The sequence below is a fragment of the Leopardus geoffroyi genome, chromosome A3, assembly GCF_018350155.1.
Source record: "Leopardus geoffroyi isolate Oge1 chromosome A3, O.geoffroyi_Oge1_pat1.0, whole genome shotgun sequence".
Taxonomy (NCBI): domain Eukaryota; kingdom Metazoa; phylum Chordata; class Mammalia; order Carnivora; family Felidae; genus Leopardus; species Leopardus geoffroyi.
Genome location: NC_059336.1, coordinates 67,964,501 through 67,978,097, shown reverse-complemented (window position 1 = coordinate 67,978,097; position 13,597 = coordinate 67,964,501). Strand labels below are relative to the sequence as shown.

The 13,597-nt window shown below is 41.8% G+C and overlaps 1 protein-coding gene across 6 annotated transcripts in view; it reads left to right on the top strand.

Moving 5' to 3' along the window:
• Nucleotides 1-13,597, top strand: part of LHCGR (luteinizing hormone/choriogonadotropin receptor) — a 117,774-nt gene that overhangs the window by 23,230 nt on the left and 80,947 nt on the right. For all 6 annotated transcript variants that reach the window (XM_045445991.1, XM_045445992.1, XM_045445994.1 and 3 more), the window contains exons 4-7: nt 547-621; nt 2,946-3,020; nt 3,109-3,186; nt 12,689-12,757. In XM_045445991.1, coding sequence (XP_045301947.1) covers nt 547-621; nt 2,946-3,020; nt 3,109-3,186; nt 12,689-12,757 — 297 coding nt within the window. The remainder of the gene's footprint in view (nt 1-546; nt 622-2,945; nt 3,021-3,108; nt 3,187-12,688; nt 12,758-13,597) is intronic.

The window sequence follows — 13,597 nt, the reverse complement described above, 5'->3', positions numbered from 1 at the left end:
CACACTAGCTCAGGAAAGTTAGGAGGCTGGGCATCACCACACAACAAATTATTTATAGAAGGGGTATAAAATCCCCAAATCCAAGCCCCTGAATTGATCCAAAGACTGAATGCCCATCTGGATAACTGGCAGTGCACCTGACAGCCCAACACGAAGAGGACCAGTCTGCCTGTAAGGGATTTGCTCATCTGTCCTGGGAGTGGACTCTCCCATCACCCCCTAGTGCGTGGGCTCCACTGTAGGGCAGGACCTACTTGGCCAGGAGTCCTGGAAGTTGGTGCTGCTTCATAGAGTGGGGTGGAACAGACTGCCAGCTATGGTATTTACACCTGCCCCAGCAAGAGGGTGAGAGCAGAGCTTCCTGGCAAGAACCATTTGGGTCCCACCGTGCAGTTTCCATCCCCCGGCTCTTAGGAGCTCCTCTCAAACCTATGAAAGTCACTTGATTTTTGTTGGTGCCGTTTTCAGCCAGCATCCTCTGGTGACCATGGTCTTGTGCCTTCCAAACAATACACATCTGTTAAACTGCTGCCTCTCTCTTTACAGACTGATCCAGAACACCAAAAACCTGGTGTACATCGAGCCTGGAGCATTTAGAAATCTGCCCCGGTTAAAATACCTGTGAGGATTTCTCCTTTTTGAGAAACTGGGAGGGAAGTTGGGCATCTGATGAAAATCAAAACAATTAAAAGATTGGAAAGAATTTTTTTAACTATATACTTAGCAGTATTTGCATGTCTGCTTTCAGCTTCTGATTAAGATTTAATCAGCATTTCTTGTCAGCCACCAGGCTGGGTGCTTCCAAATCCATTTAACCGGCTCCTGACCTTTTCACTCTCCAAAAAACACATGAGAAGAATATCACCCCCTTTGCAATGGTTTTCAAAACTAACAGTGGGGTTGGGGGGTCATGACACTTTAGAGAAAAGGATAAATCAGAAACTCTAAGGTGAGGTGATGATGGAGACAGAGCTCAGATGAAAGTGGAAAAGGCAATTCTAATTTGACACCCATCCCTAGTGAAGAATTATTGATTCCTTCACCTCATTTGTTCATTTATTCAGTAAGTAAAAACTTTTTTTTTAATTTTTTTTTTCAACGTTTATTTATTTTTGGGACAGAGAGAGACAGAGCATGAACGGGGGAGGGGCAGAGAGAGAGGGAGACACAGAATCGGAAACAGGCTCCAGGCTCTGAGCCATCAGCCCAGAGCCCCACGCGGGGCTCGAACTCACGGACGGCGAGATCGTGACCTGGCTGAAGTCGGACGCTTAACCGACTGCGCCACCCAGGCGCCCCGAGTAAAAACTTTTTAAGTATTGCCTTGAAGTAGGCGTTGTGCCATGTAAATGAAATCATTATGTTCTATTTCTATTTCCCTTTAAATCTTATTAAGTCTACTAGTTACAATTATAAATTGAGTACCACTATAACCCAGCAGACTCACTGCCTTGCCTGCAAAATCAAAATTCCTGAAACTTGATACAATCTATAAATTGATCACTATGGATCTTCTCACATGCCAACCAATCACTTGTTCACACAGAAAAATTTAAAGCCCTCTAACATAGATGTTCTCTCACTCTTTTTCCTGATAAGTTAAATTTCATAAAATCTTCAGAAGATGGAAGTTCACAACCCCCACCACCTCAAAAAAAAAAAATTGGAGAGGGAGGAAGGACATCTCTCTGGGTCTGTGTTCCATGCCATCTGTACAGTCTCGCCCTGGGGCCTCCTCCAGGAGCTGCTGCAGGCACTAGCATGGCTCCTTTGGCAGTTCGAACACTGGATGATTCCCAGCCCAGGTGTTCTGCTTTTCCAGGCCTCTGATGGTCAGCAGGAGACATAAGCATCTGCAGTATCAACCACGTTGGGAAAAACACAAGAAAATCCCAGAACCAAATTTGCCCGCTATAGTCCCTTTTTTACCCCCCTGAAGAGTGATATTCCCCCAACCCCAGTACACATTGCTGTCTAAGCTGCACTGCCATCACTAGCCATAAACAGGGCAAGGATTCAGTGCACTCTGGAATTACAGATAAGAAGGAGAATCAGAAAGAACCAAAGAGAAACCTGGCTCCCTTTCTTCCATTGCCACCAGAGTGCCAGGCAGTTCATATCAGTTTCTTCAGTCTGTGATGGGTGAATTTAAAACTTGTTTAGGGGAGGGGTGCCTGGGTGGCTCAGTCAATTAAGCATCCAAGTTTGAGCCCCGCAGCCCAAAAAAAAAACTCAGGGGCAATCCAGATTCCTGGATTCCTCTAAAGGAGTCCCACTCTTATGTAGTAAAATATCCTTCAATTTAACCTATCACTGAACCCTCTCTCTTCTTTGAAGTTTAAACAAAAGGTAGAAGGAAGAAGAGTCTTGAGTAGCTCCAATAACCAAAAGAATGTTCAATGATTTCGATAAGTTATAAGAAAAAAACTCCATGAACCAGTAGGTAGCTAAATAAAAAACAAAGATTTTTAATAATGAGGGATATGGATCTCTCACATGGAGATTAATATTCCTAAAATCTTTGAGTTAAAACCTATTCAAAAGTAGAGGGATGCTTTCCAGAACTATCAAGAGCAAATTACCAAAAAGGAATGGAATGGAATATAATAGAAAAATGCAACTGATACAATAGGAAAAGACAGGCTGGAAACATAAATGTAAATGAAAAAGAAAATGTAAATGAAAAACATAAATGTAAAAGTATAGTCCCAGCCCCTAGATCTTTAAATAGGAGCCTTACAGCAACTTCTCCCATAGTGTTAGAGGCTTTAAAATTCTGACAACCTTCAACAGCTAAAAGTGTACCAATAAAGTCAAACTCAATATTTTTTTAATTTAAAAATAGTCTTTGCAAAGTGCCTTTCTACTGCTTTTACCTTTATGCCTTAATAACAATCACTTTTATTCATTCTCTGCCCACATCCCCACCCTGCCCCCAATCACAGGAGCATCTGTAACACAGGCATCCAAGAGCTTCCAGATGTTACGAAGATCTTCTCCTCCGAATTTAATTTCATTCTGTAAGTACCAGGCTGATTGCTATGCATAGCAGTTTCCTATTTGAAGCTAAAATTTGGAAAGTAAATATTTCTCATTTTATTCCTCAAGGGAAATTTGTGATAACTTACACATAACCACCATACCAGGAAATGCTTTTCAAGGGATGAATAACGAATCCATAACACTGTGAGTAAACTCCCAGATTCACGTTCTGCCATACAGGCTCCTGCTATTCTCACTTCTAGCTTGAGGTAAGCTCTTTCTCATCTTTTACCACATTCCTCATTCACTGGTAAGTCTTTATGACCTAAAATGCTAAGGGTGAGAGTAGTTGCATGGGATTACAGCTGGGTCATGTGTTCACACAACAACCAACTGACCCATTCAGTTTAAAGTTAATGAGATGGACCCTGAGGACTTACAGTGACCAAATTTCCAACTGATGAAATTGTTCATTGCATCATTGGAATGCTCTAAAGCTGGGAAGAGACAGCCTGGAGGGAAATGGCTGCCCTCATGCAAAGAGCACAGAAATTTCAAGTTTCAAATGAGAAGAGTTTGGAAAGATATTCTCCAAGTAGGTAGAATAGTTGATCGAGAGAGCCTGCATTCACTCACTCACTCTCTCTCTCTTTCTCTCTCTCCAATGTTTTACTTTGCTTCTGAGGAGCACCATCTATACCCATTCCCTACATCCCTTAATACTTGAAAATAATGTCTTTTTATTTGACAATCACGCATCAGGTTACCAGGCTCACAGGCCCTATACCTTTGATGCTCTTTCCTAAGGCATTGTTATTCAAAGTATGATTCATGGACCAGCATCTACTGCATCTTCTAAGAGCCAATTAGACATGCAGACTCTCATGACTCAGAACTACAGACTTGGAATCTGCAAGTTCCCAAGTGATATGCATGCACATAGAGTTTAAACAGCACTGCACTAAGATAACCCAACTTATTATCTTCCACTGTTCATCTGCCTGACTTCCTTCCCTCTGGGATCCCTGCCATCTTCTCCTAGGGCACTCACCTTTGCCCCACCATTCAGAAGAAGAAATCTGGGCACCACATCTCCCTTATATCCAAAGCCCAGTGACCCATATTCAATTCTTCTCCCCACATCCATATCCCTCTCACTTTTTCTGCTTTGGTTACAGCCCAAAGCAGGGCTATACTGAGTCAATAAATGAGCTTGCCCTTAAAGAAAGAGCATGCATTGGATGACCCCAAAATGAGGAGGTAGTTGTGAAGCAAGAGAAAAAACATCTCAAAGGAGTCTCTTTTATATCATGGATTCTAAATATTGGTATCAATGTACATTGCATTTGTATAGAACTTTTTACTTTGTGTAGATATAATTCCACACATATAATTGTCATATTACAAAGCTGTAGCCAATGCAGCTCCAACTCAGAGTATTCAGAGTACTTCAATCAAAGAATACAGAGCAAAAACCAAAAAAAAATTTTTTTTTCAAGATAAATTCTTTATGTGCAGCCCTTGAATGCCAGGGAAGAGACAGGAGATAGGAGATCCTAGAAAATCTTCTCTATAGTCTTTCTGCTCCTCCACTTTCCTCACATACTACAGCTCTTACAGCTCTTTATAAAGTATTTCCAACTCACTGCTGAATGTATCAAGAAGTATTCATTTATCGTGTCCCCTGTGAGAGACCAACCAAAAACTGAGTGGGGAGTTACTACATGTCTCAGGATTTAGGGTCTTCCTATGTCTTTATTTAGAACACAAAAGATGTAAGATCCATGTCCCCAAGAAGCTCAGAATCTCAACTATGAGGAAAAGGAGAAAATATGGGGCAAACATGAAATAAGGAAAAAATAATACAAACTAGTAGATATTCACTGTGAGAGTTTGTATTATACAGAAATGAGAAGTCTTGGAGAAGTCCTCTTGGGCTGGAGAAATCAGAGACAGCTGCATGGTGGAGATGAGACTTGAGTTAGACCTCATAGTATCAGTAACAATTATATGGGTAAATGTGACAAGAGCAGCTAATATTTATACAGCACTTAGTAAATGCCTGCACTGTTTTTAACTACTTTTTAAAAACTCATTTGGGGCGCCTGGGTGGCTCGGTCGGTTAAGCGTCCGACTTCAGCTCAGGTCACGATCTCACGGTCCGTGAGTTCGAGCCCCGCGTCGGGCTCTGTGCTGACGGCTCAGAGCCTGGAGCCTGTTTCAGATTCTGTGTCTCCCTCTCTCTCTGCCCCTCCCCTGTTCATGCTCTGTCTCTCTCTGTCTCAAAAATAAATAAACATTAAAAAAAAAATTTTTTTTAAACCTCATTTACATCTCACAACAACCCTATGAGGTAGGGCTTTTAGGTGTGGAAACCAAGGCACTATGAGGTTAAGTGATTTGCCCAAGGTCAAGACTTAGACCCAGTCTGTCTTCAGAATCACAATCTTAACCATTATGTGGTCCCACATACCAAGAAAAGGGGAGCGAGTGGTCCCAGTGAGGGGATAGGATGAGCAAAAGCACGGCTGTGGAAAAAAGGAAAACAAGATGAGTCTTACTTATTGGGAATAAATGTCCAGCTAAAGAAACAGGAAATAGGTTTAGATAAATGGCAGGGGTGGAAGGGAAATTGGATTACTGAGTCTTGAAAGCTGGGATACAGGATTAAAAGCTAAGAAGTAACTCTGATAAAAGTAGTAAGAAGAAGAAACCACCCAACAGAGTAGCCTTTATTCAAACATCACAAATGTTCAAGACTCCCTTTGAGTTTGACCTAAATCTAAAAATAATCAGGAACCAATTGGCCCTCCTTCCAAGTAAACATGCAGCCATTGGAATGAAGTGGAAATGGAATGAAAGGACAGAAGATGTGGAGAATGATCAACACGGAAACAAATGTTAGGATGATCCACAGGATTCTGTGAGCTCCTAGGATGGGACCACCCTACCAAACTCAAGGAACAACCAAAGATTCCTTTCACACATCACATTTCAGCATGGGCACATGAGAGCTGCACAGTATTTTTATTATGGGGCCATTAACTTACGTTAGTTATGATTTTAAGAAGAATAGTGCCTACCAGCAGGGCATAATTGCCCCACCTCTGAAGTTAATGAGGATTGCAGATCCACCTCTCCTAGGTGGCCCCAGGGGGAGGGGGCATTGTGCTTCCATTCCTTCCTCACTCTCAGCCCTTCATCTGGAAGGGGAGCAATTAGTCATTTGCTTGGCACTTGTTCTCAGCTGAATGGGCCCTTCTGTAAGTGAAGGATCCCGTGGAGCACCCTGCTGGAAAAAGGGTATTACACTTAAAGAGGAAAGCCTTATTTTCTCAGCTATAAAGTTCAACTCCCTAATTAGAAAATAATGAAAGCAGGCCTTATCTCTTCATTATTCGTAGTATTTGAAATTTTGCTTTTTGTGGAACCTTTCCTGCCCTCCCCCCACCTAAATCTTTACCAACTGTGAGCTCATTTAATGAAAACAGAACACTTCACTTGATGCTAGAGAAGCTCAGTGGGGCTAATGCTAAAACTATGCATTATACTCTTACGTCCCTTTATAGCCACTTTGGCTTTTCATTAAATCTCCTCAAGAGGCCACCTTGAAATGTACCCCCCCCCCCCCGAGTGAGCAGGATTTGGCTGCATTGCACCACCTTTAAAATATTCTAGGTGACTGGTCATACCAGTCTCAAAAAAGAGACAACTTTGATTCATGTCTGAACTCTACAAAGAGAAGGAAAGGTCATGGCAACTAATTCCCTAAGGCCCTTCAGAGAAAGAATGCCTGGCAAAGGATGACAAGATTCCAGGTTGCACCTGTCATAAGTCACACTCAAGAGGCTGCTGGGCGTTAAGACAGAAAGCCTGGATTCTAGTCCCGGCTCTGTGTCTATGAACCTTAGTCAATTACACCACCCAGACATGCCTCTGTCTCTGTGTATCCAGTGGGATTATTAATACCTTTGGTGCAAATCCAATCGTGTCGTGTCAACTACACAGCATCGCCATGATTAAAAGCTAATATTCAGCAAGCTACTTGTTTTAGACCATCCTGTTTCATCTTTTTTTTTTTTAATATTATTTATTTGAAAATTTTTAATGGAAAAACGGAGTCACTTTCCATTTGTCTTTCCAATGATACCCCTTTACATCTTACCTAGATTTACCACCAATTAACAGCTTGCCACGCCCACCCCATCTCTATGTATCTTAAGTATACACAACACATTTCCTTGTGGCCAAACCATCCAAAAGAAGTTTATAGATATTATGATGCTTCACACCTTAAACATTTCAGCATGTATCTCCCAAAAACAGGGACATTCTACATAACTACACCATTATACCTAAAAAAATGAACTTGAATTTAATGGCATCCTCCAACCCATACTCCACATTCCAATGAAAAAGTCCTTTATAGATTGTTTTTAAACTCAGACTCCAATCAAAGTTTATGCATTGCATTTTCACTATTATGTCTCTTTAGTCCTCCCAACCTCACCTCCACCCCAAGATCCACTCCCCTGCCTTCCTCTGTTCTGTATGACACCAATTCCTTGAAGGAGCCCAGGCCAGTTATCTGGATTCATTTGACTGTATTGTCAGGATTAGATTCAGGTCAACTTTTCTGCAAGAACATTGCAAAGGGCATGCTGTATCTCTCCCAGTGCATCAAACCAGAAAGCATGTCATGCCATGCTCCTTGGCCATTTGGTTAAAGTGGTGACTGCCAGACATCTTCATTGTAAGAGCACATGTTTCCCTTGTCATTAATAATAAAGCATGGTGGGAGACTTTGAGTTGATGCCGCTAGCCTATTGGCCAATAACCCTTCATCTGATGGTTTCAGCATCTGCTGATTATTCAGTTAAGTAGGGTATTACAAAATGGAAGTTTTAAATCTCATCATTCTTCTACATTTATTACCAATGCTCTTCCATAAAAGAAGAATCCTCTCTCTCTCAATCTCTCTCTTTTTAAGTATCACTGTGGAAGTAGATTTTTCAAAAATTTTATTCAATATATTATAATCCATTATAATAATAATCCACATGAACTTGGCTGAGGGCAACTTGAGGGGGAACATAACAACTCCATGCTGCCAAAATACAGGAGGTATGCCCGCTTCAGAGAGAGGGTTCCCTTGCCATTGGGAATGTGAGACCCACAGAAGTGGGGGAATTCTGATGAACATTCAAAACCAGGGTCATGGCAGCATATAGAGATTGGCCTGATGACAGTGACTGGTGACAGTTATCCATACAACCACTGCCAGGACATCCACTAAAGAAGTGTCTCGATATACTTCATACACAAGAATTATTCATACATAAAAGGACTGCAGAAAAATACCACAGGGAGAAGAAAGAGGTGAATTTAGGATCCCTGTTCTTTAGGTAGGTATTTGTATAGTCATTTGATAAAAATTTGCTTATAGATATACCACCGTAGGGCATATTTTCTAAAATAGAAACCCTGAGGCCACTTTTTGAGACCCTGCAGATCTGCAAACATAAATTAAGCTTTCTTCTTTAAAATCATCCAAAAACTAGGTGGTTATATGATCTAAAAGGGAACTATGGAAGACCATCTAATACTGTTAAAACGCCAGAAAATGCTTTTAGAGCCCCAGGAATATTAGGAGTTTGTTTTAAGGCAGCATTCACAATTAGAGTATCATCTGTGATTAAGTTCTAAAGCCTGAATCTTATTTTGAATAAAAAGGTGACATTCTCTCTTTTTGAGTCACAATTACTGACATTTGAATAGAGAACACAGACAATGCTTTAAAGTAAGGTGCAGCTATTGTAATACAGGAGAGGGGGAGAAACCATTTCCGTGCCTGTGACTGCATCCCCAAGGCAAAGGAAGCTGTCCTCATTTAATTCTGACACCATGAAGTCTTGGGAAAAAAGTTATCTGAAGTGACTCTCCAGCTGTTTTAAGGGGCATTTTAAAGCATTGTGCAGGCCTGACAGCATGAGGCCTCCCACTCACATTTGTAACTTCTCCAAAGTAAGGAAGCCACTCTTTTAATCAAAACAAGGCAACACATTCTATTGTGCGCGACTGCTAAGAACAAAGCTGAAGAGCAACAACTAAAAAGGAAACGGTGAGCTCCATTCTCTGGGAAGTCGGGACAAGTAGGACCCAAGCTATTAAAAAAGACATGAAAAAATGTCCCAATACAAAAATGTCAATGATGCCAACACAGACCAAAGGTGTCGGCGGACCTTTGGAGAGTGAGTACACGTGGGGCAGCCCCGGCCACTAAAATGACCTCCTCCACCAGGAGCAGGAACACCTCTACCCCATTGAACAGTTCAATTAAACAGACTGCTGCATTTCACAGAAATCCTGTCCAGAGCAGGACAAGGGAAACCCCTGCCCTCTATTCTGGTCAGAGAGATGGAGGCTACTACAAGATATAATAATAATAATTAATAATAATAATAATAATAATAATAATAATAATAATGGCAACACATTAAGCATTTACTGTGTTCCAGGACTTCTTTCAAAGTGTTTAACATATGTTACGCATTTTAATCCACACAACAGTCTTTTGGGGTCAATACTATTATTATCATCCCTATTTTCAGATTTGGAAATTAAGACACAGAGAGGTTAGATGACTGAATAAAGTAACTCAGCTAATAAGTAGTGGAGCTGGGATTCAAGCCCAGGCAGTTGGATTGAATACTTGTAACCTTAACCATGAAGCTTCACTTAGAACAATGGCATTGTAAGCCCCACCAAAAAAAAAAAAAAAAAAAGTACAAAATTCTAATATATATCAAAACTAGGATAAGAACAGCACATAAAAATGACAGAGAATGGGTATCCAGACAACTGCTGGCAGCTTTGCTTTACTCAAAACAGAGTAGGGGCTACTTTTTTTAAAATTCACTATACATGTAACTCCATCACTTAGAAGGTAGAGACAGCGGTAAGGGGACCAGACTCTGGACTCAGTTCTGTCCAGCAGACCATCTGATCTGTATATGGAAATGGTGAGAGCTATATCATCCAATGCTGTAACCTAGGGCAAAGGCCCCAAAGTGGGATGCCCAAGGCTCACTGGGAGAGCTTGTTATAAAAGTGCAAATTCCTGGATACCACCACCAGATTCTGATTCCACAGATCTGCAGTGCACCTGATCAGTAGGTCTGAGTCTGCATTTCTGGCAAGCAGCTCCGGTTGATTCTGAGTCAGGAGATGAAGGGAAATGCTTTGGCAAACATTGGCTTGGACTCCAAGAAATCCAGTTTCAAAGAAGTTCTGAGAAAAGAACAATATGATTCCTTTATCTACAAGAGATTGCTATAAAGGAATTCAAACTCCCAAATGAGAAAGGACTGCCAAAGAATAATATTCTAAATGTAAAATAAAAAAAAAAAAAGAATTCCAGTGGGATTGAGCTGCTAGGGAGGCAAGAAGATTGTGTGTAACTGCACAAGGCAACAGGCATAAACCAAGAAAGTACCTAGCCCCTCCAATTCTATCATATACATGAGGAAAGAAAACTACTGAAAAAAAAATGGCAGCCAGTAATCCTGGCTGAGAGCTCATATGTGAAGTTGTAAATTCAGAATTCTAGAAGAAAGCACATGACAGCAGGAGAAGCCAGAGAAGTCTCTTCCTCACGTGGAAGGGTGAGGCCACTGCTCCACCCAGCCTTTTGACTAAGCTTCTGCTAGGGAGCAAGCATTATGAGACACCCGGGGGTTTTACAAAATGAATTAAATACACTTCCCCTGTTCGATCTGAACTAAAATTAATAAGGAGACCTTATGAATTATTCTGTAATCTCTGTATTTTCTGAATTCCAGTGTTCAAACATCATGCTTCAACCCTGAGTCCTGCTTACTTATATGCTGGTTTGTCTCAGATGTGCTGTGGATTGATGGAAAGAGACCCCCACCCCCAAATATACACCACACACACACACACCACAAGACAGAATTCCATGTTTGTTTTCTTTAACAAAGGCTAGAGAAACCTTGCAGTCAACAGCCATGTGGAACAGGAACATCTGGGGAAGATATCTAAACTGTTTCTCAAGTCACACCCACCAGCCCACCCATGACATGGCCATGCAACTACCAGCAACTCCTTAAAGGGAAGCTAGGGTCTTGCCAGATGCTGGAGTTTAATTTGATGTTATACTATATAGCTCTTTCTCACTTGAGTACTACATCATTGTGCATGAAGGACTTACATAAATATTTCTAAGACTGTGCCTTTCAAACTTACCCAGTTGGCTATGATTAGAAATTCACCTTACATACACCCATTTGTTCATCCAGTTCATTTAACAAATACTTACTGTAATCCTCCCAAGTGCCAGGCACTACTCTAGATATAGGGGATTCTGCAAGGAACACAACAGTTTCAAATCCTTGTGCTCATGAAGCGAACTGCTGGGGAAGGTAGATGATAAACAAGTATGTTACAATCCAGGGTCAGATGCTGATAAAGCCACAGAGGAAAAACAACTCAACAAAGGCGGATGGGAATGCAGGAATGCTGGGAGAAGGGAGGATGGTAGTTTAAATGGGCAGCCAGGAAGGGCCACACACGAACATGGTATTTAAGCATAGCCCCCCAGGAAGAGGAAGAGGGGCCGTTTGGATATCTTGGGGCAGAAAAGTAGTAGCAAAGCAGTGAAACTGACATGCTGGAAGTAGCCCCAGACACCGTGTGCTCTGGTCCCATTTCTGCCTCTTGTGGGCTTTAGACAAGCCATTTTCCTTTCCGAGACTCTCCCCTTCTTTATAAAATAAAAGCGTGCCACTTGATCCTCTCCAAGTTTGTTGCAGGCTCCAACATTTCCCGACATCTGTCTTCTGAGGAGCCTCTTGTGTCTTACTCTGAACAGATGTAGATGTTTCTATGTATATGTGTACGTATACTTTTAAGTATGTAACATACAAAAATGGTGGAACAAAATTCCATAAGTAGTACTACCCTAATGACATGCAACACACTCCAGTATCTTCCATATTGTCCCATTCTGTTCTATCTCATTTTGCGAAATGCCGATTGCACCCGACTAAATTGATTTCGCTCTCCACTAATTCGTCTTAACGAACTGTTTACAGGCACGGAAATCCTCTTGGTTATGGAGCCAAATATGGCAGCAACCAAAACACATACTCATCCAAGAAAAGGAAAAGCTAACTGCATACCAGAGCCTTCCTCTGCTGTCCGCTTTCAGCCTCCCAGAAAGCACACATGCCCACACAGGCCTGAGGAGGCAGAGGCAAGACTTGAGCATTGGACGGTTCTGGCCACTATTTCTGCTTCCGCCGCTGCTTTCTTTAAGCTTGAGCAGACAGCACGACGACAGTGAGACATCGCTTTCTCATCAGTAAAATGGAAATGGCAATGAGGATTAAGTCATAAAATCGATGTCGAATAGCTGGTCAAGTATCTGGCACTTAATAAACACGTAATAAATTGGTGTTGCTGCTGCCAAACTAGAGTGGTGGAGGTGAAGCCAAACTAGAGCAAGAAGAAAAAAAAGAGAAAAACCCAGCTCCCTCTCACCAGGTCCTCAGAATCTAAAACGTTAGACAGAGGTGAATGTTGCATACGCCAGTAATTATCTTAGTAGTAAATGTCACAGAAGGAAGAATGTGTGATTCCAAAATGTGCTGCTTTCACTGCTAAATCCTCTCTCCTCTCCCTTCAGCAAACTATATGGAAATGGGTTTGAAGAAATACAAAGTCATGCCTTCAACGGGACAACGCTGATTTCCCTGTAAGTATGTGCTATTTCCCCAGCTCATGAATAAAAATGAAATATTACTCTGGCTACCAGATCACATTCAATCTTCAGCAACTAACTCAGGACAAAAATAAACTTTCAAGTGGCTAGTCCTCAGTGTTTCACGCATGTTACTAGGCAACTGGCTGGCTAGAAACCCCAGAGCACCCTGATTTCAAAGACAGATGCAGCCCGGAGACATTCAAGTTGACAGTTTGCTAAAATATTCAACACCCTACTTTTAGTTTCATCTCACAGCCTCCCTCTCTAGCCCCTTCGCTCAGGTTGATGGCATGTTAGAGTCAGCACGATTTCAGTGAAGAAATTCTTCCCCCAGCCCCCCTGCAGAGAAAACTGGCAATCCCATTTACCGGCCTAATCAGCCACAACAAGCACCCTCGCAGTCCCATCCCCCTACTGCTGGGGTGGGGCGGGTATGGGGAGCATTTTCCACAGGGTGAGGGGCCCTTGTGCTTACACCACATTGCAGCCAGTCCCCAGAGTTAACAGCATTTAACTCAAGGAGAGCATCCCTACTAACTATCCTTCATTGTTTCCCACCTCTCTTTCCTTCTATGGCTTCTTTACTAAAAGAGTGGCTCATTTACAAAGCCTACTGGGGCTGGGGCCATTTGAACCCTAACAGGTAGGAGTCAGGTAACAATCACCCTACAGTTGGATATAATAAAAACTAAGCAAACTATTGAAAACTTGAGCCTGAAAAGCTCAACTGAAGCCAAAATTAAGGAAAACAAATGAAAAGACTTTTATGATACGTTGTATCAACCGTAGTCTTGCTTCTCATACTTTAACACACACAAGTGCTTCTTATAC